The sequence below is a fragment of the Stigmatopora argus genome, chromosome 15, assembly GCF_051989625.1.
Source record: "Stigmatopora argus isolate UIUO_Sarg chromosome 15, RoL_Sarg_1.0, whole genome shotgun sequence".
NCBI classification, from domain to species: Eukaryota; Metazoa; Chordata; class Actinopteri; order Syngnathiformes; family Syngnathidae; genus Stigmatopora; species Stigmatopora argus.
In genome coordinates this window covers 14,827,538-14,854,203 of record NC_135401.1, presented here as the reverse complement: position 1 = coordinate 14,854,203, position 26,666 = coordinate 14,827,538, and the positions used below count along the sequence as shown (strand labels likewise).

General features: G+C 41.7%; 2 protein-coding genes across 5 annotated transcripts in view; both read left to right on the top strand.

Annotated features, from left to right (window-relative positions):
- The window catches only part of tnfaip2b (tumor necrosis factor, alpha-induced protein 2b), a 36,418-nt gene extending 17,540 nt beyond the window's left edge, over positions 1 to 18,878 (top strand). For both annotated transcript variants that reach the window (XM_077620973.1, XM_077620974.1), the window contains 10 exons: positions 3,675 to 3,780; positions 3,849 to 3,971; positions 4,042 to 4,136; positions 4,878 to 4,970; positions 10,494 to 10,620; positions 10,694 to 10,813; positions 14,205 to 14,360; positions 14,505 to 14,626; positions 18,591 to 18,700; positions 18,786 to 18,878. In XM_077620973.1, the coding sequence (XP_077477099.1) occupies positions 3,675 to 3,780; positions 3,849 to 3,971; positions 4,042 to 4,136; positions 4,878 to 4,970; positions 10,494 to 10,620; positions 10,694 to 10,813; positions 14,205 to 14,360; positions 14,505 to 14,626; positions 18,591 to 18,700; positions 18,786 to 18,829 (1,096 nt within the window). In that variant the 3' untranslated portion in view covers positions 18,830 to 18,878. The remainder of the gene's footprint in view (positions 1 to 3,674; positions 3,781 to 3,848; positions 3,972 to 4,041; positions 4,137 to 4,877; positions 4,971 to 10,493; positions 10,621 to 10,693; positions 10,814 to 14,204; positions 14,361 to 14,504; positions 14,627 to 18,590; positions 18,701 to 18,785) is intronic.
- A 7,537-nt stretch (positions 18,879 to 26,415) lies between these two features.
- The window catches only part of LOC144089484 (uncharacterized), a 61,555-nt gene continuing 61,304 nt past the window's right edge, over positions 26,416 to 26,666 (top strand). For all 3 annotated transcript variants that reach the window (XR_013305085.1, XR_013305084.1, XM_077620375.1), the window contains exon 1: positions 26,416 to 26,666. This exon is cut by the window's right edge and continues 25 nt beyond it. The gene's annotated coding sequence lies outside the window, so the exon portion shown is untranslated.

The following is a 26,666-nucleotide window of genomic DNA, read 5'->3' as shown; positions in this document are numbered from 1 at the left end:
GGCAACACGGACTTTCAACTCCCTCCACAGATTTTCTATGGGGTTGAGATCTGGAGACTGGCTAGGCCACTCCTTGAAATGCTTCTTGCGAAGCTACTCCTTTGTTGCCCTCGCTGTGTGTTTGGGATCATTGTCATGCTGAAAGACCCAGCAATGTCTCATCATCAATGTCCTTGCTGATGGAAGGAAATTTTCACTGAAAAACTCTCGATACATGGCCCCATTCATTCTTTCTTTTACACAGATCAGTCGTCCTTGTCCCTTTGCAGAAAAACAGTCCCAAAGCATGATGTTTCCACCCATATGCTTCACAGTGGGTATGGTGTTCTTCTAATGCAATTCAGTATTCTTTCTCCTCCAAGCAGGAGAACCTGTGTTTCCACCTCTTCCGGATCATCCAAATGCTTTCTAGCGAACTGCAGATGGCCTTGGATGTGTACTGGCTTCAGCAGGGGGACACGTCTGGCAGTGCAGGATTTGAGTCCCTGGCGGCGCATTGTGTTACTGATAAGAGCCTTTGTTACTGTGGTCCCAGCTCTCTGTAGGTCATTCACTAGGTCCCCCCGTGTAGTTCTGGGATTTTTGCTCACCCTTCTTGTTATCATTTTGACGCCACGGGGTGAGATCTTGCTTGGAGCCCCAGATCAAGGGAGATTATCGGTGGTCTTGTATGTCTTCCATTTTCTATTAATTGCTCCCACAGTTGATTTCGTTACACCAAGCTATTGCAGATTAAGTCTTCCCAGCCTGGTTCAGGTCTACAATTTTGTCTCTGGTGTCCTTCGACAGTTCTTTGGTCTTGGCCATAGTGGAGTTTGGAGTGTGAGAGACTGAGGTTGTGGACAGTTGTCTTTTATACCAATAATGAGTTAATACAGATGCTATTAATACAGGTAACGAGTAGAGACCTCGTTAGACCTCGTTAGAACTTAGAGCTCTTTGACAGACGGAAATCTTGCTTGTTTATAGGTGACCAAATAGTTAGCCATTGAGAGCATGCTGACCTACTCTGTGTCAGAGTGGCACGCAAGCTGCACAGAAGCAGACAGAAAAGACAGCAGCGGGTGATTAACACAGCCCAAAAGATCATCAAAAAACAATAAAAATAATAATCAAAAGCTGACGCAAGTTCAGACTACTGATTGCTGTGGGAAAAAAACTAAGTCTATTTGTCCATGGTTTGTGAGACCTGTAGCATCTGCCAGAGGGCAGCAGCTGGAACAGGTTGTGACCAGGGTGGTATGGGTCCCTAAGGATCTTCCCGGTTCTGCTGAGGTAGCGAGGGCTGGCAATGTCATCCAGTGAGGGCAGAGAGCAGCCGATGATCTTCTGGGCGGTGTTGATCACTCTCTGCATGGCTTTTCTGTCTGCAGTCGTGCTTCCAGCGTACCACAATGTAATGCAGTATGCATCATCGTCATTAAGGAGACTGAAATCATCCACCAATGGCATGGTGCCACTGGCGCCCGCAGCAGCTCCTACCACTCTGAAAAAGTGGCACTGACTGAGGCACTCTCCTGGCTGAGGGAAACAGCAGACTGGCAGACATCAATCATCCTCAGTGACTGCAAATCGCTGGTCCAAGCTATGGGAAACCCCCACACGCAAGACCCCGCCATTCGGAGACTTCAGGGTGACATCGCCCTTTTCCCTCTGCCTAAGCGACTACAGCTACTGTGGATCCCGGGCCACTGCAACATATGCGGTAACGACCTGGCCGATGCCCTAGCTAAACTTGGCTCGTCAGATGACCAAACCCATACCTCCCCGGACGCAGCCACAAGACGTGCCATCATCCAACGTGAAGATAGCTTTTGCAGACCTACACTACGAAAGTCACAGAGGAAGAACTTGCCCTATCGAAAGGAGACCGCACAGATCTGATTCGTTTCCGCAGTGGACACCACCCCCTGCTCCGCCGTTGGCTCCACCTTATGGGGAAATCCGACTTGGATCGCTGCCGCCTGTGCGACGAGGAAACAGAGTCGTCTGAACACCTATGGCTCCGCTGCCCGGCCTTAATGACCGAATGCTACCATCGCGGCCTGGGCAACTCCCTGGATGAACTAATCTGTGTTCCAGTGGCAGCTCTAGCGCTGCTGAGGGTAATCCTCAGGCGCCTGAGGTGAAGAAGAAGAAGAAGAAGAATGCAGTATGCCAGGATGCTCTCCACAGTGGCTCTATAGAAGGTTATCAGGAGCTTAGTGTCCAAGTTCTCCCTCCTGAGTACCTTCAGGAAATTGAGTCGTTTCTGGGCCTTCTTCACCACTGCCGTGATGTTGGTAGACCAGGAGAGCTTGTCCGTGACATGGACCCCCAGGAATTTGAAGGACTGGACCCTGTCTACGCATACTCCATTTATGAGGAGTGGGGCCAGATCTGTGCTGCGTTTGCGAAAGTCCAGGATTATTTCTTTAATTTTCATGGTGTTTAGTGTGAGATTGTTCACCAAACACCACGAAGACAGTTTGTTGACCTCATCTCTGATCACTGATCCCCCCCTGAGATGCGTCCGACCACAGTGGTGTCATCGGCAAATTTGATGATGGAGTTAGACTGGTGGGTCAGTGTACAGTCGTATGTGTACAGGGAGTATAGAAGAGGACTCCGTACACTGCCTTGAGGGCAGCCAGTGCTCAGTGTAATGGAGGAAGAGAGGTGGGGACCAAGTCTAACAGAGTTTGTGGACGGTTGGTTAAGAAGTTCTCAATCCAGCAGCAGATGGAAGAGGATAATCCAAGGTGGGAGAGTTTGTCAGCCAGAATGTCCTGTATTATAGTTTTGAACGGCCCCCTACCTCCCCTGTCCACCATCTACAAATCCCAGTGCCTAGGAAGGGTAAAGAATATCATAAATGACAATTCACATCCATGCTTCCACCTCTTCAACCTGCTTTCCTCTGGCAGGCGTTACAGGACCATAACAGCCAAAACAAACAGACTCAAGGACAGTTTCTTCCCAAGAAATGTCACCATACTCTACTCGAGTTCTGCACCTAGGAGGACCTAATCTAAATTAATTTCTTATCTTGTACTCGCACTAAAACTTATTTATGTGACCACGTATTCATGTTGACTACCTATCTATGTCGACTTATGATGAATACTTATTTATGTGTTACTTATTTATGATTATGAATTTGTGCACTTCATAGTGAAACTTTAAATCTCATTATACTTGCATAAAGTCAATAAAGACATTCAATTCAAAAAATTGATTACCTTCAACTCAAACCTGAACTGGCACAAAATATACAGTGTATGACCCACAATATTAAGGAAATCACCCAAATTCAACCGGAAGGAACCTGTTAATGGCTGAAACATTGGCAGGGCCTGGAATTGAATCAAAATAATAATAAAGTCAATCAAAATCATAAAGTGACCCAGAAATTCACAAACAAATAACAGGAAGTAAACTGAAATTGTCGCAAAAAGTATAGGTGGCCCAACATAATCAAGAATTTACCTGTAAAAGTCCAGAAATAGACTAATTGAAATGGCCCAGAATCATACCAGTTCCCATTTACAGGAAGTAACTTGAAATCAAAGAGAAGCCATCAAGGGACCAGCGTGTGTTAAAATGAGTGAAAAACTATTTGTCCTGGAAAGCATTTTTCATAAATTAATTCATTTTGCTAATTCGTTGACATTTTTCCTTTGTTCACACGTCAGATTGCTTGCAGATCCTCAGCTGGAGATCAACACGGAAGTGCTTGAGGCGCTCTTACCTGAAGAACTTCTCTCTCCTCTAGAGGAACAATACCTCAATCGACAACAGGTAGCCTAGGTGCCATTCAAAATCTCTACAATCACTTTTTGCAATCTCTGCGCTGTCGCTGCATCCAGAGGGAGCAGAGCAAGTACGTGGGACGTGTCCTGGACGAGGCACGGGCGGCCTGGAACAAAGGGGAGGAACCGCCCGTCGAGGATGGATATTTTGTCAGTCCCATGGCCTATGACATCATTCAGGTAGCGCGTGCCGGTTCCTGCTGAGGTGCTTGTGCGGTATCATATTGCTCATATCATAACGCACTTTTAGATGATCAACGGTATGGTGAGTGCAGCCGAGACGGTGCTGGGCGACCTGAGGAAGGCTCAGCCTTTGACCTGTGAGCTGCAAAACGTTCTGCACAGGTAGAGCAGAAATAAGAGTTGCTGCATGGCTGCAACAAACTACACAACACAACCTAAACAAAAACGATGTGCTCAGAAAAGTTGGATATGATTCATTCATTCATTTTCTGAACTGCTTTATCCCCGCAAGGGTTGCGGGGGGTGCTGGAGCCCAACCCAGCAGACTTTTGGCCAGAGGCGGGGGGACACCCTGAAACGGTGGCCAGCCGGTCGCAGGGCACAGGGAGACGGACAACCATTCATACTCACACTCATACCTAGGGGCAATTTAGAGTGTCCAATCAGCCTACCAGGTTGTAAGGGACTTTAACTTGTAGACTATATCATAATGCAGAAAGATCGTTAAACCGTCTCTTGCAGGGGTTGATAACGAACTGCTCTTGAGTCCTGTGGCTATTTTAATGGGCCCATCTGGATCTCAGTTGCCTCCAAATTTAATTTTGGGTGTTTAGTTTTTATGTTACACAACTGCCATGTGTTATTCACTGTACATTTTGATAAAAATTGCACTATTTTAAATTAAACCTAATCAGAGGTTATTTGGCTTACATGTGTCCTTTTAGGGTTCTAGACACATTTTAAGTAGAAATGGTCAGTCATGTGAAAATTAATCTAAACACAGAATCATGATAAAATCATCATTGTGTTTTTATTTGATTTTTTTTCAATCGTGATATGATCTTTATGCCATATCGCCCACCATAACCCTCCACTAACTTCAAGTCACTAACTCCCTCTCAGGTTCCAGAGTCTTCAGGATGACGTCATCAAATGCAACAAAGCTAACAGCGTGGCCTTTGTCAAAGCCAACCTCGGCTGTGTGGCGGACTTCAGGTGAGGCGTCACAGGCTTTCGTTGACTCATCCATCTGTTTCATCCACATAACATTCATTTATTCATTCAGCCATCCATGCATTTATTCAATTATACGTTAATTTGTTCCTTCATTCATTTTTTAATTCATATACAGTGATACCTCTACATACGAAATTAATTGGTTCCAAAAGTTTTTTCGCAACGATGATTTTTCGTAACTAGAGTAGCATTTTACATTGAATTAGCATAATTCATTCAACAATCTTTAATAGTACCCTCTATAAACCCATTAAAATTAAAAAGTATACACATTTTGTATGAAATGTATGCACATTAGAGGTAAGATCTTCAGTCCAAACCCACACCCGACCCGACTCTATAGTATCAATCATTACTTCGGGTTCGGGTCGGGCTGAGCTTCTCTCTTGCTGAAAAAAAATGCATACTAGTTATGTGTGGTCTCTCTCGCTGACTTATTTTTAAAATAAAATAAATGTTTTTCAAATGTATACTAAAACGATGTGTGGATACTAAACTAAGGAATACTTGTTATAAGATAATTTGGAATTATGGATAAAACAGAAGGCGCTGTAATGTAATTGAAAATTAAAAAAAAAATTCGCCCAGAAAAACAAACGTGATGTAGTGAAGCCGCGATATTCGAGGGATTACTGTAAACATGCATCCATTCACCTTTAAAATAAATCCTTTTATCCCTCTTATGTCAAATATGCCATCTTAACCTATTGGCTGCCATTGACTACGATCGAAAGCTAATTTTATTTTTATTTTTTTAAGTCAAACTGTCTGTGATAGATTTATTAATAGATATACTTTAATAAAAGGAGAGACATCGTAGACATAATCTAGCGATAACTTGCAAGTGAAATCGGTCCTGGCTCGTCCTCGCCACCGGAGCATTCTGAAGAAAGGCATCCTCTGTCCATTTAGTCACACATAATCAAAACACTTAAGGTTATCTTATTCAAACAATTGCATAAGCTAACCCAGTGGTAGGGAACCTATGGCTCGGGAGCTACATGTGGCTCTTTTGATGGGTGCATCTGGCTCTTTGCTAACCTGTGAGCTAAAATATGGAAATTGCTGGTGACAGAACTGAGATATTACATCTAGAACTGCTTTAATATTCATTTTTTTGCAGTAGACTCTTATGGAATGCATCCTCTCACTGATTAGCAACAGCATAAGAATCTTTAAAAAATATTCAGTTTTTTCCACTTTAATAGTGGTGAAATTACAAAAAATAATTGAAAAGGCACTCGTTTACATGTATGTATTTTGACTTTTAAATTCGTAGTATGGCTCCCAAGGAATAACATTGGAAAATATGAATTGTTTGTGGCTCTCTTTGTCAAAAAGGTTCCCGACCCCTGAGCTAACCGAATAACACAATTAAGGTCAAAAAACAACTGCAACAACATTTGCATTTCAGATCGGAAACCAAAAACAACTGCATAAGAATTTGCACAAGTAAGCCTAATAATTTCCATAAAAGGTGAAACGAGCGACAGTATTTTAAAACAATATGCGAGTATTTTTGGAAGTTGATTCGATTATCGCCATCTGCCTGAATCCAAGTCAAAGCAATTTAAGAGTCCTTCACAGATCTTCATTGCGAATTCAGATCAACAGTCCTCGGCCTGGGACTCGGTGATCTGTCAGGTCATTAATCCTCAAAACAATTAAATGTCCTCGGAGCCACCTGAGGGGGGTGTCCTTGTTATACTGCGCTTTTGTCTGCTTATAATGATTAATGTATCCCATATAATGATAATGATTAATACGCACATATATAATAATATCTCAGAATAACCCCAACATTCCGCGTTTTTATTATGTTTGCTATTAATTCATTTTATGGCAAATACAAATGGGGAAATGTCTGTTGGCTGCTTTAATTTTACCCTCATAGTCCCTACTCACACGGCTGGTCTGAAAAAGAAAGAACAAAATCATTATTACCCAATTCGTTCTCGGAATTACCATGCTCCTGGAATTCACTGCTCTCTTCAGTACGTTTCATAAGCAGAGGATATAATTCGTGTAATTTAGAATTTGTAGGGCAATCGCAGTGATTATAAGTCGGCTTAGAAGGAGCATAAGCAGGGGATAAGACAACACCCACACAATGTCAAAGTCGTAGCAAAAATGGCTACTGAAAACACAACAGATAGGCACCTGACCTGACACTAGTCTTTCAATTTGGGTCGTTCACCCATTTATCAGTAACCCGTACATTTTCATCACCAGTGTAAACCACCATCCCCAGTGGGGCTTCTTGGTAGTTCACCCCCATTTGCTGCCCTCTCAGCAATAATCATTCCAGAAGGAACTAGGTCATTAATGTATTAGATTCGCGTGCCACACATCTACAAATAGAAATTTGTTTTGGAAGTTCAATTGCTGCCGTTCATCGCCCCAGTCAGTCAGCATGAGGACTGCCATGTGAGTGGCTGTGATTAACTATCTGTTCGCCACTAATGCAATAACGGAAAAGTTGTGACACATTGAAACACACCCCCCCCCCTCAAGTATTTTAACCGTTTGTAAAAAAATTACCTCCATGTTTTGCATTAAGTTACACCCCCTGTTAATGCTATCAGTTTAGCCGTTTGTACGCAGAATTGAGGTGGCAATAGTTTCACCTCTAAAATTTGTTTTAGTAGTCGTCAATGTATCTCGCATTACGTTAGAATTTTGCCCATTCCATTTTAGTCCTAGACAACCCATCTACTTAAAGCATTACTCAAAGGTTGATATTTTATCACTTGGAGATGCTATTTTTGAACATAGACATAATTTCATCACTTGTTTCATACCATGAAAGGCCCCGCCAGAATTTGGGCATCCAGTGCCAAATAGAGCCTATTTCCAAATTTCTCTTGAATTTGTTGTAGATATGGGATCCCCATTCCCCAAATATCTCAGAATTCATGCGTCAACGCATTTTGTCAAAACCCAAAGCGACAAACATAATCTGTTTCTTTAGCCAGATTTTGGAACTTGGAGAATTGTTCCTTTCCCCCTTATCTAAGCTTGTTATCGCCAATCGTTATCACTGTAACATTTAGGTGTATTAACCCCATAATTGCAATGCTGTAAGTTGTAGCTAAAGTTCTCTTAATTGTATGCCCCTAAAGCAATAGACAGCAACGTCATTTGGTCGTATCAATTGATCAATGCTTATCCAATCCGTAATATCCTAATAGTCATCAATATGACCTATGCCAAAGCATATTTCCCCCGCTCAGGACAAACAGGGAATGTCTTTTGTGCACTTTAAAACCACTCCATGTTTCTTCAGTCCTAGGGAAACTATGCCTATCCTAAATCAATTATTTTATCTACCCCAGTCAGGTACAATTTACCTAAATATTTGGATGAATGCCATGAATTTTCTCATGCCCTTCCTGCATTGTTAATGTCATGACTGATATCATTAACAACCAAATAACTCTCAATATCTAAGATATAATTCGCAATTCACCTCATACGATGTTTACTTAAGATAAGAGCTATTTCCTATAGCTCTCTGTTACCACTATAAAAATATACAATATTTAAATTAGAGAAATCAACCTTTTGCTAGGCATTTCCTAATTACAATTTTCAATGTTTAATAAAGGACCCACAAATTGTCACCAATACGCCATAATATTGTAAATTTTCCCATTCCTTTTTCTTTAACCAGCCAATCTCTTATGTTAAAGTATTTTGAACGAACCAACCATTCAAAAACAATATTAATATTCGTTTATCCTCCAAAAGCTAGTTCTCTTTAATTAAGATCCCTTTGAAATCCACAAATTGGTCAAAAATGGCTATTTAGCTCTACAGACGCTCCCCTACTTACGAACATTCGAGTTACGAACAACGGTACATACGAACATGTCTGCAAATTGCGTTTATGTCGAAAAATGTTCGTATGTTCAATTTTGTATTGAGCGCCTTTTTCCGAGTAGTGCTTCTTTCCGCCGCTAATACCGACGCCTGGCGCTGTGAGAGCTCAGCTGACCCAGCATCTACCTTCCTCTGCCCAGTTCGTTGCAGTGCGGAAGTGGGTGAACGTATCTCCAGTGCGCAAAGAACCTTTTTCATTTTTATCATTAAATATCTCGTGCATCCATTATTCAATATGGTTGGTGAAAAGCGAAAGGCTTCTATTGGGGGAGGTGCAAGGAAGAGGCAAGCCATTTCATTTGAAATGAGTGGTAATAATAACAAAGCTTGATGCGTGTGGTGAGCGTTGCACGTGAATACAACTTGAATCGTTCGACCGTCAGTACCATTTATAAACATAAAGATCGAGCCGCAGGACCCAAATATTGAATGTTGCACAAAGTTTGCAAATCAATGGAATGATGCCATACAGTGCTACCGCATCATTTATGATGAAAAAAGAAAACTGCAATCGTCATTAGATAGCTTCTTTCCGCCAGTTTCTAGTAAATCTCTCTCTCTCTCTAATGTATGTATACAGTACTGTATGTATTCTCTCCATGTTATTAAATGTTTTTCAGTACAAACCAATGCGTGTTACTTATACAAGCCTTAAACATAAATTATAATACAAAATATAGCACTGAGCAACTTACGAACAAATTCAACTTATGAACAATCGCTCGGAACCTAACTCGTTCGTAAGTAGGGGAGCATCTGTATTCCCAATTCCAAAGCTTTTACCAAATCAATCTTTGCTAAACAGATTTTCTATCACCTCGAAAGACATTTCTGATTAAATCCGAAAAATAAATGCGAAGGTAATCGCGGAACCCTGCATTCCTTGCAGACCATGTTTTGCTCTTATTATGAAATGTCTAACGGAAGTGCGCTCTTAGCCACTAACTGTGACCTTCACACTCGCTGCGACAGCAGCATTACTCCCGCTTATCTTTGTTTACAAATTCCTAAGCGCTCTTTTTTCCTTTTGTGCATAATGCCTTTTAGAGAAGACTACCATTAATCCATAATAAGCTAAATTAATTCCTCTTCCGATCAACAGTCCTCGGCCCGGGACTCGGTGATCTGTCAGGTCAATAATCCTCAAAACAATTAAACGTCCTCGGAGCCAGCTGAGGGGGGTGGGGGGGGAAGTGTCCTTGTTATACTGAGCTTTCGTCTGCTTATAATGATTAATGTATCCCATATACATATAATGATTAATACGCACATATATAATAAACATTCCAAAGACATGCATGGGTGGCTGATTGGAGACTCTAAATTGCCCCTAGGTATGAGTGTGAGCGTGAATGGTTGTTTGTCTTCTTGTGCCCTGCGATTGGCTGGCCACCAATTAGGGTGTCCCCCGAGTCTGGCCCAAAGTCAGCTGGGATGCGCACCAGCACCCCCCGTGACCCTAGTAAGGATAAAGCGGTTCAGAAAATGAATGAAATTAGATGGTCTGACTTCAAATGGATTGGATGTATACTTGTTACAAACTCATTTCACTTCTGTCTTTGTTTATTGTGTGGAATGTTAAGTCATTCCTCTATTCCTACGTGGGGGTTTCGCTTACAGGAATTTTGTGGAAAGCAGGCAACGCCTATTCCCGGAGGAAGTGCTCCAAAGCTCCCTGAGCATTTTAACACACATGAAAGGCAGTGCGCACGAGTACCTGCTGGCTCCAGTACGCAAGAACCTCAAGGTGACGGCACGCTCTTCATTGCGTTTTGATATTTTTTTGTCTTCATTGCCAAGTGTGTGCTTTCACCTTGCAGCCCCACTACAGGAAACTCTTCAGCCAAGATTGGTTGAGGAAATCTCCACTGAAGAACCTGCACTCTTGCCTGGACCAGGAGATTCTTGGGCTAAGGGGACCACCTCAGTCGTCGTGCCAGGTAGGGGATATTATGGAGATGGTTAATCAACTGAGCCCATAAATTGATGCCTTACTCTAGATTTCTCAGAACGTTCTCACTTTGAGGGCCATTTTAGGACATAATGAATTAACCTCAAAATCAAAGAGCTTAGATTTTATGATAACTAGAGATTGTTCAATTTTGACACGGCAGGCTTTGACATAAACATCATAGATGCAGTCATTTTACTGCATTCTTTACATTTCTTGAGTTATTATCAAAATCCAGCCTGAACCTTATTGGCTTTGCTCTTTTTCAACCTCATACCCTTTTTGGAAGATAGGCAGAGACACAACAGACACAGACTGAGGCTCTCAAGGTCATGTCTCACAAAGTCAGCATGATTTTATTGCAAGAGAGATGACTTCTCGATTATCCAACTCCTGTTTATTAGATTAGATTATTTTAGATTAGATAACTTTATTCATCCCGTATTTGGGAAATTTCACTGTCACAGTAGGAAGACGGTTAGAATACAGACATAGGAAAATACATTTTAGACATAAATAAATAGTTAATAAATAAGTTAATAAATAAATAAGCATGTTGTGTATATACAGTTGTGGTCAAAAGTTTACATACACTTGTGAAGAACTGGTCATGGCTCTTTTGAGTTTCCAGTTATTTCTACAACTCTGATTTTTCTCTGATAGAGTGATTGGAACAGATACTTCTTTGTCACAAAAACATTCATGAAGTCTGGTTCTTTTATGACTTTATTATGGGTTAACAGAAAAAGTGATCAAATCTGCTGGGTCAAAAATATACATACAGCAACACAAATTAGCAATTTTGGTGACTTAGAAAGTTGTGTCAGTGAAATGAGCTTTATAGCATGGCCTCTTAACTTCTTGTGAGTGATTATGAGTGACTACAGCTGGTGACTTCTCTGAGGCCATTTAAATAGGGCTCATTGGATGCAAACGCCCACAAACGCTACAATGGGAAAGTCAAAGGAGCCCAGCATGATCTGAAAAAGCGAATCCTTGACTTGAACAAGTCAGGAAAGTCACTTGGAGCCATTTCAAAGCAGCTGCAGGTCCCAAGAGCAACAGTGCAAACAATTGTTTGTAAGTATAAAGTGCATGGCACTGTTTTGTCACTGCCCCGATCAGGAAGAAAACGCAAGCTATCACCTACTGCTGAGAGAAAATTCGTCAGGAGGGTGAAGATTCAACCGAGAATCACCAAAAAGCAGATCTGCCAAGAATTAGAAGCTACTGGAACACAGGTGTCAGTGTCCACAGTCAAGCGTGTTTTGCATCTCCATGTACTGCGAGGCTGCCGTGCAAGAAAGAAGCCCTTGCTCCAAAAGCGGCACCTTAAGGCTCGACTGAAGTTTGCTGCTGATCACATGGACAAAGATAAGACCTTCTGGAGGAAAGTTCTGTAGTTAGACGAAACAAAAATTGAGCTGTCTGGTCACAATGCCCAGCAATATGTTTGGAGGAGAAAAGGTGAGGCCTTTAACCCCAAGTACACCATGCCTACCGTCAAGCGCGGTGGTGGTAGTATTATGCTGTGGGGCTGTTTTGGTGCCAATGGAACTGGTGCTTTACAGAGAGTAAATGTGATAATGAAGAAAGAGGATTACCTTCAAATTCTTCAAGATAACCTAAAATCATCAGCCTAAAGATTGGGTCTTGGGCGCAGTTGGGTGTTCCAACAGGACAATGACCCCAAACACACATCAAACGTGGTAATGGAATGGCTAAATCAGGCTAGAATTAAGGTTTTCAAATGCCCTTCCCAAAGTCCTGACTTAAACCCCATTGAGAACTTGTGGACAATGCTGAGAAACAAGTCCATGTCAGAAAGCCATCAAATTTAACTGAACTGCACCAATTCTGTCAAGAGGAGTGGTCAAAGATTCAACCAGAAGCTTGCCAAAAGCTTGTGGATGGCTACCAAAAGCGCCTAATTGAAGTGAAAATGGCCAAGGGACATGTTACCAAATATTAGCGCTGCTGTATGTATATTTTTGACCCAGCAGATTTGATCCCTTTTTTCTGTTCACCCATAATAAAGTCATAAAAGAACAAAACTTCATGAATGTTTTTTGTGACAAAGAAGTATCTGTTCCAATCACTCTATCAGAGAAGAATCTGAGTTGTAGAAATAACTGGAAACTCAAGAGAGCCATGACATTATGTTCTTCACAAGTGTATTTAAACTTTTGACCACAACTGTATACATACACAGATGCACATTTATACATATGGTTGGTCTTAACATTCAGCCATTTATTTTGTTAAAGAGCCTGTAACAGTTTTTCAGCAGGCAAAAGTGAGCGTTAATTTAAATATTAATGGGTGTGTTTCAGTTCAAAAGGAACAAACTGAGACGTGAGTGGCTGCTTATGATAACAGCGAACTGTCTTTCTCGCCGCATCTCCCTCGTGTAAAGATATCTACCATCACTGGGCAGAGCGTTGCATTTTTGTGTGTGTTTTTTGCGTTAGTCATTGCAGAATTAAGGTAAAAACAATGGGTCCAAAGCTAGCAGGTTCAAGGAAGGGCAGTGCGAAGAAAAGGCGTATGATACCGGTATTAAGCACGAAATAATCGGAAAACATGAGAGTGGTGTACGCGTGACGAAACTGGCTCGCCAATGCGAGAGGAGCACCCGGACAAGTTGGCAAGTGGTCGGGCGTTATCCTATTATGAGGACATTTCCTTTCGTAATATTTTGAAGAGGAGACAAAAGCAATCAACCCTAGATAGGTTCCTTTTAAAAACTGCAGCTAAAAGTGAAGATGGAACCGAGGCAAAAAGAGCCAAGCCAGAAGAAGAAAAGTAAAAAAAATAAAACAAAATGAGAATTAAGTTTAGTGTAAGGTAAGATTAAAACGTATTGTTAAGCGTGTCTGTTTCGTAATATAAGTTCATTTAAGTTAAATTCATGTTTATGATATGTTACGAGCGCCGTCCAAAAAGTGTCTCTCTCTCTCCCCTCTGCGCACTCCACGTTTTACTGATAGTCTCATTCTAGTTTTGAACATATCATAACCACTAGATAGTTATTTGTTACTCTGTTAGTAGATGGTAAATTAGAACCAATAAAAATATGTTTTTCCATTGTAATATCCTGTTTTTGGTGTTTTTTCAGAGGCTGTGAACGAATTAATATGTATTTAGTTCATTTCTATGGGAAAAGTTGATTTGAGATACGAGTAAATCGACATACGAGCTCGGTCCCGGAACGCATTAAGGTCGTATCTCAAGGTATGACTGTATATAGAGAGCGAGAGAGAATGGTCCTCCATAATCTAATGTATTATTTAATTGGTAGCAAAAAAAGAAAATGATGCGATTTGTCCCAGATGGCTCCCACTTTCAAACACTGTCATATCTCTGGTTCCGCCTTTTAGGAGCTGATCAGTCAGTTGCACCAAGAAGTGTCGCTAGAGTATGTTCGCAGGCTTCTGGAAGGTGACCTCAGGTTCAAGGACAAGCAGCAACAACAGAAGGCTGCTACCAATATTGAGGATGATGCACACACTCTGCAATGTTTCTTCAGCACGCATGTAAGGCATTATTTTGCTTATCTGACACAATAAAATAAGCGCGTCTTATTGCTCAACTGCAGAGAGTCCCAGACTGACCTTCAGAAATAGGTGTTTACTCCTGATTACAAAAGAAAAAAATTTTTTGTTTGGATTGGCACTCAGGGTTCGGAGGAGGTGTGGCTTGAAGAAGTTTTTAGCATGATGGCAGAAGTTCTCAAGCTCCAGGATCTGCCCGCCATCCAGTGCCAGGTGGCCTCACTGGCCAGAGCTTTCCCCGATATCAGGTAACCAGAAAGTGAAGTCCATGATTATTTTGATGGTCCATTAGTCACCATTTATTTTGGTTCATATTTAATCACGTTATTTCTAGAGGGGCTGTTAAGTTTGGCCACATTGGTTGATTTAAATACAACTGAAACCATGTAAATGTATTGTTAGCAGAAACATTAAACCCAAGCCCGACCCGACCTGAAATTCAGGACCACCTCAACACCACAGCTCCGCCTAGATATTCTGTCCATAAAAGGTGATAGGGAAGCCATGGCGGAGTCCAACCCCCACTGGAAACGAATCTGACTTACTGCCGGCTACACGGACCAAACTCTTTTTCCCAAGCACACCCCTCCAGATCTCACGGTGGTTGCCCATGTGAGCATTGGAGTCCCCTGAAGGAGCACTCCCCAGCACCCCTTCCAAGGACTCCAAAAAGGGTGGGTACTCTGAACTGCTGTTTGGTGCATACGGACAAACAACAGTCTGTTCCCGTCCCCCCCACCCAAAGATGGAGGGATGCTACCCTCTCGTCTACCGGGGTAAACCCCAGCATCCAGGCACCCAGCAGGGGGGCAATAAGTATGCCCACACCTGCTTGGCCAGAATTTCTCGACCTCACAAACTAGCTCAGGCTCTTTCCCAACCAGAGAGGTGACATTCCACGTCCCAAGAGCCAGTTTCTGGAGCCGGGGATGAGACCGCCAAGGATCCCTACTTTGGCTGCCGCCCAGCTTTTGACGCACCCGACCTCTTTAGCCCCTTTCATAAGTGGTGAGCCCATGTAAGGGGGAACCCACGTCGCGTCTTTGGGCCGTGCCCGGCCGGGCCCCATGGCTGTAGGCCCGGCCCCCAGGCGCTCGGCATCGTGCCCCTCCTCTGGGCCTGGCTCCAGAGTGGGGCCCCGGTGACTCGTGTCCGGGCGAGGGAATTTGTAGTCCATAGTTCTTTTTTATCATAAGAGGTCTTCTGAGCCATTCTTTGTCTGGTCCCTCACCTCAGACCAGTTTTGCATGGGGAACCCTACCATGGGCAAAAGGCCCCAGACAACATTGCTCCAAGGATCACTGGGACACACAAACCCCACCACCACGATAAAGTGATGACTCGTCAGGGGGAACATTGTAGTGCATAATGACAGAGGTGAAAATGGACACAGGTGGTGTTAACACTCAGACATTTTTTGTTGAAGAGCTGAAGGATTTGCGGAAGCGCTCCTTCTTGCGTTGAAGGTGCAGCAGTCTAGTGCTGAAAGAGCTGCGGAGGTACTCCACAAACTCATGCACAGGGTTGGCGGTGTTGTCCGTGATGGACATCATCTTGGCCACCATCCTCTTCTCTCCCACTTCCTCTACAGAGTACAGAGGGCAGTCCAGAACAGAGCTGGCCCTCCTGACCTGCTTATTCAGCCTGTTTCTGAACCTCTCCGTGTTCCCGCAACCCAAACAGACCACGGCACAAAACACTGTAGATGCCACCAGTGTCATAAAAGGTCCTCAGCAGTGTCCTGTACACTGCAAAAGACCGTAGTTTCCTCAGTAGGTGTAGGCGACTCTGGCCCCTCTTGTACAGGGCATCTATGTTTGTGGACCAGTCCAGTTTGTTGTTAAGGTGAACACCCAGGTACTTAAATTTCTCCATGATTTCAATGTCTGTTCGCTGGATGTTCACCTGTGTGGTCTGTTGGGGCTTTTTCTAGAAACCGATCACCATTTCCTTTGTCTTACTGGTGTTGCTGTAGAGGTGGTTTCGCCCACACCAGTCAACAAAGGCTGTGATGACTCCTTTGTACTCCAGGTCGTTGCCGTCTGTCACTCGTAAAACGGTCTGATGCTAAAAGCTACTGGCTCGATATCTCGAGAACAACATTGCTCCCTCACCGTTATGCACCCCTGGCTACGCCATTTGCTATTTATATAAACAGCTCGTCCCTCACCTTTCCTCCTACTGCTCTCCTCAGCTTTTCTGTCCGCCCTGACCAGCTGAAAACCATTCAGGGAGAGTAGTGAGTCGGGTATTAATTCATTCAGCCAGGTCTCCGTGAAGCACTTAATACAACACTCCGGCAACTCCCGTTGCAGTCTTAAAAGTGCCGTTAGCTCTTCCATCTTATTGGGGAGAGATCTTATGTTCCCTATAATAATAGATGGAATGCTTGATCTTAAGCTTCTTCTACCTGCACGTTCGTCCAGCTCCGCACCCCCTTCTCTTTCTCTTTAACTCCGCGGGGATATCCAGCGGCATCCAGGTGTTGCAGTAGCGCTAACAGCTGATCCCGTGTGTAGGAGAGCGGAGGCATGGCTGAATGGGTCCAAAAACATACAGAACTAGAAGAAAGAATTGAAACTAATGGAACAAAGATTGCCTCTCTCACGGAGTCGAGTCATAAAAGTCATAAAAACATCAAAATATAAAGTACAAAGCAAAGTATAAAGTAAAAAAATAGGAAATATTAAACAACCGTATTTACTCGCATATAAGCCGCTTTTGTCGGACAACAAATGATGACTGAATTGAGGGTACTGCTTATATGCGCATAAAAAGTCGACATCCACGAAACTGCAAGTTGACAACGCCATAACAATGTGGCCGATATGGTCATTTATTTTAAAATAGAGAAAATATAAACAGATAAAACGCTAAACAAAATATATTTTTACATCTATGAATGAAATTCAAGACAAAAACTCAATTCGCGGGAAATTGTAAAATTCACCAATTTTAAGGGTCCGGCTTATATGCGCAGGCGGCTTATATGCGTGGGCAGCTTATATACGTGGGCGGTTTATATGCGAGTAAATACAGTTTTTTAAAAGGATAGAAAAGCTGTAAAAACACAGAAAATTAGTAAGAACGGACGGAGTTACTGCCATCAGCTATCGCTTGAGCCATTTTACAATAAAAACTCATTAAAAAAAACATTTACCCAATTTTTAGGTCATTATAAATGATTCATTGACTACCTCTTTGTAAATTTGTTGATTACGTTGATTATCAATTAGTTGTAGTTTTGTCATAGTAGCTTGAGTCGCTAAAACTTTTCTTTTACAGTAAACATTAAAAATAACCCCATAAACACCTTGTTTGTAGTTGAGGTCAGCATCACTTAAAAAATAATTCATAGATTTAAATATGTGTTCCTGGATAAAATCTTGTCAATAGTTTGTAGTAGAAGATGCATGTTTTACTCTGTTTTATCATTCTCTATTGTTAGAAATATCCATTGAAATTGACATAATTGACTGATGTACCCGTCTTTTTGCATTGACGGATATAGCAGTCTTTATCATTGATGGCTAAAGTCGCTATTAGCATTGACGTTTATAGACCTCTTTAACATTGATTGACATAGTGGTCCTTAGCATTCATAAGAAAATCTGGCGTCACTACTAATATTTTTCCGGTTTTCCGTTGTCTGTCATTGTTAAATAAACTGGGAGAGTGAAATCCCCACTTTCGAGTAGTGTTGATGGCACCGCTTAATGTGAAATCGTTTGTTTTTATCAGCCATATAAACATGCGGTGTGATTGAACAAGCTGGCATGATCACAGGACTTGTAACTGCAAGCTTGTGTGTGGTCATGCAACCTTATTATTAAGTCTGACTGGTATAATGGAGTCATGTGATTGATGTTACGAGATTGGTGAAATTGTTAGTAGAAAGTCAAATCTAACATGTAGATTAAAGAGGAAAAATGTAAACAACTCTAGTGTAGCCCAAAGTAGCAGAGTAAGAGTAGTGTTTCTTTTTCTCAAATCTCAAATAAAAAGGAAAAAGCATAGCTGTCATATAAATTTAGTCTCAGAAGTACATTTTTCCCCAAAAGTTACTGAAGTAAATCTAACATGTTACTGCCCATCTATGACTATAAGGAATAGGTTGCTTCTTTAGTATGGCAAACAAATGGCACATGTGCCCTAAATTGGGCTTAGAGCCAAACTTACAAACTTCCCGCCTCCTTCCTTCCTTTGCTTCAGTGAGAAACATGTGTCGGCTTTGCTGAAGCTGAAGGGCCACCTCAGCAAGGAGGAACGGAACAGCGCCAAGGCCGTCCTGTCAGAAATTCCGAAGAATTCTGCTCAATCACGTACCTTTTTCTCATTGGTACTCAGATAGAAGTGCTGCCTGCCAAAAAGGTACTCACTGCAACTGTGCTTCTCATTTTTCTGCAGCATTCTGTTGGGTGAGCAACATCCAGCCAAGTTTATTGTTGTAGAAGCTGAACTTGTATATATGTATTGTTCAATAAAGGGAATTTAAGTACACAGCAGTTGAATTTTATGATATTAAGAGTCTCAATTTTTAGGTTTTTTCTTAGAATTTTAGAATTTTACAACTATGGTTTGATTTTTAAAAATTGTTTTAATGCGGAATAGGTGGTGTAGAAGATGCACATTTTTGTGTGCTGCAAAAAACAGCCAGGGCGGCGTCTTCTAATTGCTAATTCCTTAATTCTCTCAAGTAGACAGAAGAAGGTACACATTTTGAAAACAAGACAACAAAACATAGCGAAACAAAAAATAGAACACAAAAACCGAACATTTTGACAAGCTCCCTCTCTCGGGGCCCCCCTTCAGTGGATTCCAGGTTGGGGGGTCCCTCCCAAGACACGTCCAGTTTTAAGTCTATAGGCAAATTAACAAATGGGCATATTCCCAGTGGGTGTAACAAAGATATGGAATGTATAGAAAAAGTACAAAAAAGGAGAAGGGTTGAGAACAAAGGTGCAATCTTCACTCACAATCTCAACAACCAGCAAACGGTCCTTACAGTTAATAAAACTTCAAGTAAGAAACTTGCTTATACAGATAGAAGAGGCTCATGAATTACACAGGCCTCTTGGCTAAAAAGCAGTGGCGGGCCGTCAGGGCCTTCAAGGCCTTCCTTGCTTGCCTAAGAAATATCTGAATCATATTATATTTTGTCCATCAATACTTATTATTCCAAATGGTCTGTTAGCTTCCTTTCATTGCTTTTCCCCCTGGTTGCACTGCTTCCAGATGTGTGTTTTCATATTGAAGCATTTAACCAATCACATTTCAGCCATTATTTGTTGCCAGATCAGATCTGCCTCAAAGCCTTCACAATCAGTTCTGCGGGCTCTGCTGCAGAGCTCCAACTAGACTGTTGCTTTTAACCAATCAGATTTCGAGTTGGCAACCCCACAATGCTTTTTCATACGCATTAGCATTTTGCTGGCTGGGATATGTCATTGCTTTCACCAACTATGATTGGCTAGTAGGCGGGCCAAAGCCATAGTGAGGCAGCCAGGGATCGCAAACTCCACCCACAATGGCCGACAGAAGCAAAAACAAATGGATTCTGTTTGCTCACAAAGCTATTTTCCAGACGGACTTTTCCAGAAAAAAATGGACATCATTAAGAAAGGGCGGTCAACTCCGAAGCTAGCAAGCCTGTTACAGCCGGGAAAATGGTGTGTGCGGCACTTTCAGCGCGCTAACTTAGCTGCACAAGCAAATAGTATATTGTTGTTTTGATTTAAAGCCATTTTCAAAATGGACTATGCCGGAAATATGACAGGACAGGCTCGACTTTCATCATTAGCTTCGATGGCGATCGGAAAGAAGGAAGAAAGAAAGGAGGATGGATATTGTGTACAGTGAAAAAGAATTTTTGGTGAGTATAATATGGCTATATTCCTAAATAATATTTCAATTGTGGGCCAAGTTCTGATATCTGAAAAGCTCCAGTGTTTGTATTTAAGCTCCAGTGTTTGTATTTAATCACTAAATGCTGCTAGGATGTGGATTTTACCCCAGTTAATTTTTTGCCATTGCCGTCCATCGCTGTCTTTTCCCAAGGAAATCACCCCCCTGGCCTGGTTGTAAGGTCTCAAAAGCTCCAGTATTTGTATTCAGTCAATAAATGCTGCTAGGAAGTGGATTTCACCTAATTTTAGTGCATTTTTTGTCATTTCACGTATGGACGTATCGATGTTCATCGCTGTCTTTTTACCGGGGAAATGATACTCCGGGCCCGGTTCTGATGTCTAAAAAGCTGCAGTATTTGTATTTAATCAATAAATGCTGTTTTCGGCTGGATTTTACCCCATTTTCGGGCAATGTCTGCCCATACGCCATTGACGTTCATCGCTGTCTTCCTGGGAAAATCGCCCCCCCCTGGCCTGGTTTTAATGTGTGAAAAGCTCCAGTATTTGTATTTAATCATGAAATGCTGCTAGGAAGTGGATTTTACCCTATTTTTGTGTATTGATTTATTGATTATTTTTTATGTGTCACAGCTCTAGCTGCAGTAGAGGTTTTATAGCCATAAAATAGTTTTTGAGGGTTGGATTGATACGTTGAAGGCGCTACGAGAAAATGCACCGACCGCCACTGCTAAAAAGTAAATGATAAATAAATGACCTGCCTACAAATACAAGTTATTTTTATGAAAGACTTCATACGAATAAAAAATATATATCTTCACTGGAAAACAATTCTGCATGTGCCCTGCCTCCTTCCGTTTTTTGGGCTGGAACAGGCTCCAGCACCCCCTTCATAAGTGGCTAGGAGAATGAATGAATGACAATTTTTTTAGGGATTATGCTACTTATATGTAACAAAAATACTGTTTTCCCTATTATTTATTTGTTTATTCATTTTCCTTACCACTTATCTTCACAAGGCTCGCGGGGATGAGTCAACTATTAGAATGCCAGCCAATCGCAGGGCACAAGGAGGCAGACCGCCAATCACATCACTTGCATTCATACCTAGGGGCAATTTAGAGTGTTCAATGCACGTTTTTGGGATATGATTAGAAACGTGAGTATCCGAAGAAACCCCACACAGTGGAGAACACACAGGCTTCACACAATTTTCTCTGTAAATTCTCTAATTCGGTCCACGGTCCTCAAATAATCTACCAACTAAACCTTTTAAAATGATCAGTGAGAAACGCACAAAAATAGGAAAAACAGATAAGAAAAGAAAATTGTTTATTAATGTATTAAAATGAATAACAAGCATGCAACAACATTTTATATTTGTGCAGGTGCATACCGTATTTTCTCGCATATACGCTGGATTTGTCGCTAAAAAAATGATGACTGTAACCAGGGTATATGCACAAAACTGCAAGGTGACAAAGACGAAACGCTATAAGGCAAGACAATGCGGCCGATATGGTCATTTATTTCTAAATAGAGAAAAGATAAACAGATAAAAATAAACAAAATTTATTTTGATGTCTATGAATGAAATTCAAGAAAGAAAAAAACATCTTACATATAACGTGAAAAAACTCACTTACTTGTGCCTGCCATTGCTCGCCCAGGGCGCCGCCATCTTACCGTGTTAAAGGTTCTCTGACTGACCAGGCGCGAGTTAGTCTTGATACATGTGTTTGTAGTGTTTAGCATGTCAGCACATCTCAACAATTGCTCAGGATGATCGAAGGTCTTGCAGTCGATCATTAAAATACAGTAATCCCTCGAGTTTGTGTAAGTTCATAAAAATGTGAAAATCCACACTGAAACTCGCAAGCGGAAGCCACTCCCCTGTCCCCTGCTTGAAATCGGACTCAGTACTAAAGTAAAAAAGTATATATTTTTTTAAAGTTCATAAAAATGTGAAAATCCACGCTGAAACTCGCAAGCAGAAGCCACTCCCCTGTCCTACGCTTGCTACCAGGACTCAGCACTGAAGTTAAAAAAAAAAAAAAACATTTAGTAGGGGTGACCCTACTTCGCAGGTTTTCGTTTATCGCGGCCATGTCTGGTCTACATTAACCGCGATAATCGAGGGATTACTGTATCAGCCTTGATACCTGCGTAATGTGTATCTCATGCTCTTATTGCACCCAGAGACATTGTGAAAAGTAGACCGCTACGGACACACTTCCTGGTTGTGCTGCTCACGTGACATCCTTTTTGAATTTGTCTACATGCAGGCAATGTGCAATCCAGCAGACGATCCTTTCGATTCATACAGTATCCCAGTACAGTATCATACCACATGCGATGATTTTTCTTAAGATTTCTCTTCAAAGTAACACATTTGTACTCCCTATTAAAACCATGAATATGGAGGTTAAAATTGTGAATCAGGGGGTGTCTTATACGAGAGAAATTGTAAAATGTGACGATTTTAAGGCAATTTTAAGCGTACGGCTTATAAGCGGAGGAGGCTAATATGTGAAAATATGGTAAGTGTAAAGAGGAAGCTTCCGTTAGCACACGAACACGCACATCTAAATAACTTCAAATTATGAATTCAAATTAACTTAGCATTAAATAGCTGATTTTCTGCAATAATCAACTATGTCACTGTATGTCCTGCAATTTCTTCCTTCCTGTTAGGTTCACCAATAGGCATTCCCAAATGCACGCACAAATAAAAGAGACAGCACAATCTTCTGGGTTTTCTTGCAAGAGAGAATCGAACTGACTCGTCTTTGTCCAGGTTCATTCTGGTGTTACACGCATATTTTTCCTGTTTATTAGCTTCAAGGACCCTAGTTACAATGGACATCTCAGCTCTCAAAGGAGGGGTGGGAAAACAGGAGTGAGAAGTCGATAGTCAAGGACCCTAGTTACAATAGAAGGTTTAGCTCTCAAAACAAATGAAGTTCATGTAGTGCCGAAGGATCTTCTCCACATTCCAGCTGTCCAAGAGGATTCGACCTTCCTGTTGTTTGGTCTAACTAAGGAGCAAAGCATTTACATGGTTGCAAGCAGATGTTCTATAATACTTTTCTAATGTTAATTAGCTAAGTGAAGCAGTGAAGCAAAGCGTTCTTCATTGCAAGCAAATATATAATAATGTAAGACTAATAACCCTAACACTTCCCTATCCAAAGGAGCAATTGTCTCTACATCTAATTTTTCAGTGCCGACCTCTTCGGAATCACAGGCTGGAATCGTCGCTTTTAATGCTTCCTGGTGCTTCAATATTGTAGTGATGGTAGGTGGGTTACGGCCGTATTGCCTTGCAATATCACTTCTGGATGGATAACTGCTTTATTTCATTCACACCAGTAATTTTAAATAAAAAACTGCTTTAAAAACACTCGGAAAACTAAGAAGAAAATGGAGTGTTGTTGTCGGGTGACAGCCAGTAGGAAGCCAGCAGAGTGTAGGGATATTATCAAACAGGACGCAACGCTACCGTGACAATTTCAAAATAAAATATCGGATACAGAAAATTTATTGACTTTTGGGGGATTTCATAACTTGGGTCTTGTTTTCGTATATTGGAACAATAGTTTGCATATCAATGATGATGAGGCAGGAGATCTGCATGCCACACTGCATTTGTGCAGAGCAGTTTATTGACTTTGAGCACAAGAATATGTGAAACACTAATTGTGTTTATAAAAATTATATAATATCGGAATATATATTATATGCTGTGCATTGAGACCATGTTGCTGTCTCTCTGCGTGTTACTACTTAAACTGTTACAAGACATTTACCATATGAGTGAAATGTTTAGCTGGTGTGTGAAAAATGCAGTATTTATTTTTTATAATCAACAACTATATGTGCGTAACGTTTTTCTTACGCTAAGCGTCATTAAACTGGTGCACACAGCTGCAGAGTGAGGCACACAGTTCAACTGCCTCATTAGGAGTGCCACAGTGAAAAAAATGATTCTTGGCAGATTGATGAGATTCCATAGTGAGGGTCAGCGAGCGCTCGCCTCTTAGTATGTGAAAATTATGTAAGTGTAAAGAGGAAGCTACCAAAAATTGTGATGTTAAATGAAAAAGAACTTTAACATTGAATGAATATAACTATACTTAATATTTTATATTTCTATGATGTGCCTCAACTGGTGGCAGCCCGGTGGAGCGAGTGGTTATCGCGTCGGCCTTACAGTTCTGGGGTCCTAGGTTCAAATCCAGGTCACGTCCACCTATGTGGAGTTTGTGACTGCCATGAAGTGACTTAACTGTGGCTCAACTGTTTGAAATGGAAGCAAGGCAGTGATTTTTAACATTCTGAATCTTAAGAATGATGTATTTCTATGATCCCTAAGGCACGAATGTTGTATTATTCTTATAGCTCTTTTCAGTAATATGGACAGTGAGTTTATGGTATATTTATAGGTGTACCCCAGATCTCTGTACAGTAGTGTAAATATAGCAGGGCTAGAGAAAGAGTGAGTGATAACTTGAGACATCCCTCTAAGAGGTATTTAAATAAATAGATGTTTTCCTTATGGGTGGTTTCCTTTTGATTATTAAATTTTTCATTCACAAAGTTTTTTTATTTTGCTTTTCCCAGTCCCAGTGAATTGGACGCATAGCGCCGTCAACGCAACCAATGATTTGGTGAGTTACAAAGGGTTAATACTGGCATTGTGAAACACACAGCTGCTTTTGTAAGCAGTTTTAAGGCCGCTTAACACTCTGCCCCTCCCGTACAGCATCGGCATGCTCCAAATGTGTCCCAAACAATTCCCGGAACTCATTTAACGCAAGAGTGGGAATCGAGGCCCATTGGAGGTGTTTCCACATTTGTTTTACCTTGTCCGTAAGCGACTGCGAGTTTTCCTGAATATTGCCGTGTTTGTGTGCATTCCGGCAGGAAATGGGATTAGTCAGGTCAGGGGGGCGCTTTGTGTTTGCAGGCGGAAGACGGAAAAGATCTTTAAAGCAGTCAGGGTTAGCAGGTCAGGAAGTGTGAGCCTGAACCTAGAAATGAAATTAAACGGACATTTAAAATGTTTAAATATGTCTCATCTCATCTAATTTTCTGAATTGCTTTATCCTCACTAGGGACCCAGGGGGTGCTGGAACCGTGACCGGACGATTCGCCGAAAGACGTTTCGCTGACAGACGTTTGGCCGACGGACAGTTCGCCGAATGGACGTTTCGCCGGAACGGGATTCGCGCGGTCGCCCCGCCCCCGGATCGTGTTTGTACATGTTTGTCAACCTCGGCCCACGGGCCATATACGGCCATTACAGACAACATTCATTTAGGAATAACAAGGGCATGTACTGCCCCCCGCTGGACATATTTCTAAATACAAGTACGTACTACAATGTGCTGCCAATTTTATATTTTTTATTTTATCCTTGCGTTTAAAGTTGTAGCCATTTGGACATGCAATATATCTTTGCATGTCCAAATGACGGGGCTCCTAGCATGGTGGGCGAAACTCGCGGTCTAATAATGGGACGCATGAACCGGGAGTTGGAAAAAAGGGGTCTCACCGCCCCGCTACGAGTCCACTGCCGAATTCACCAGCAAGCACTGTGCTGCAAAATGTTGACATGGGATTCTGTAATGACGGTTGTGGTGTCGTGCATAAACTTCAGAGCAAAGGGAGAAGATTGTGCATGGCACAACAGAAAGTTAATGTTCCATGGGTTTTTTTTTCTATGAAGAACCCAGAGAGAGTTATTTAGTTATTATTTATTTCATAAATAGTGTTATTTATTTCCAGTTTTTTCTGTGAAGAACTCAGAGAGGGTTATATAGTTATTATTTATTTCATTAATAGTGTTATTATTTGTTTCCTGACTTTTTTCTGTAAAGAACCTGGAAAGGGTTATTTGGCTATGTGTGGCTTTCTGGAAAACAATTTAAAAAAATAAGCTCCCCTACGATCGTCACACTTTTTCTGTTACAAACTGACACCGGCCCCCCATCAGAGAAGGGAAAAGTTATGTGGCCCTCACAGGAAAAAGTTTGGGGACCCCTGGCGTATACGATAATTTGGTAAACACAACTCCATCACCGAATGTATTTGTAAACTGCAAGGGTGGGATAAAGGACGTCGTCAGAGAGAGGCAGCAATATGCCATCGCGGCGCTGTGTCTACCGGAAATGCATAGAAGAAGAAGGATATCAAGTAGGAAGGGCTAGCATGTCAACAAAGGAAGTTCCAGCAACTGAGTGCATTCAAATCGTCATAAACAAAACAGACGAATGAAATAATTATTTCTAGACCCTGCTATTGAGTTCAGGGCGTTCGCATATACTTACCTTAAATGTAATGCGGTCCTTAGCAACGCTGCTTTGAGCCTTTGGAGCCAGGAAGCGCGCGTCTTGTGGCAGAAAACAAACAAAAAAGACCG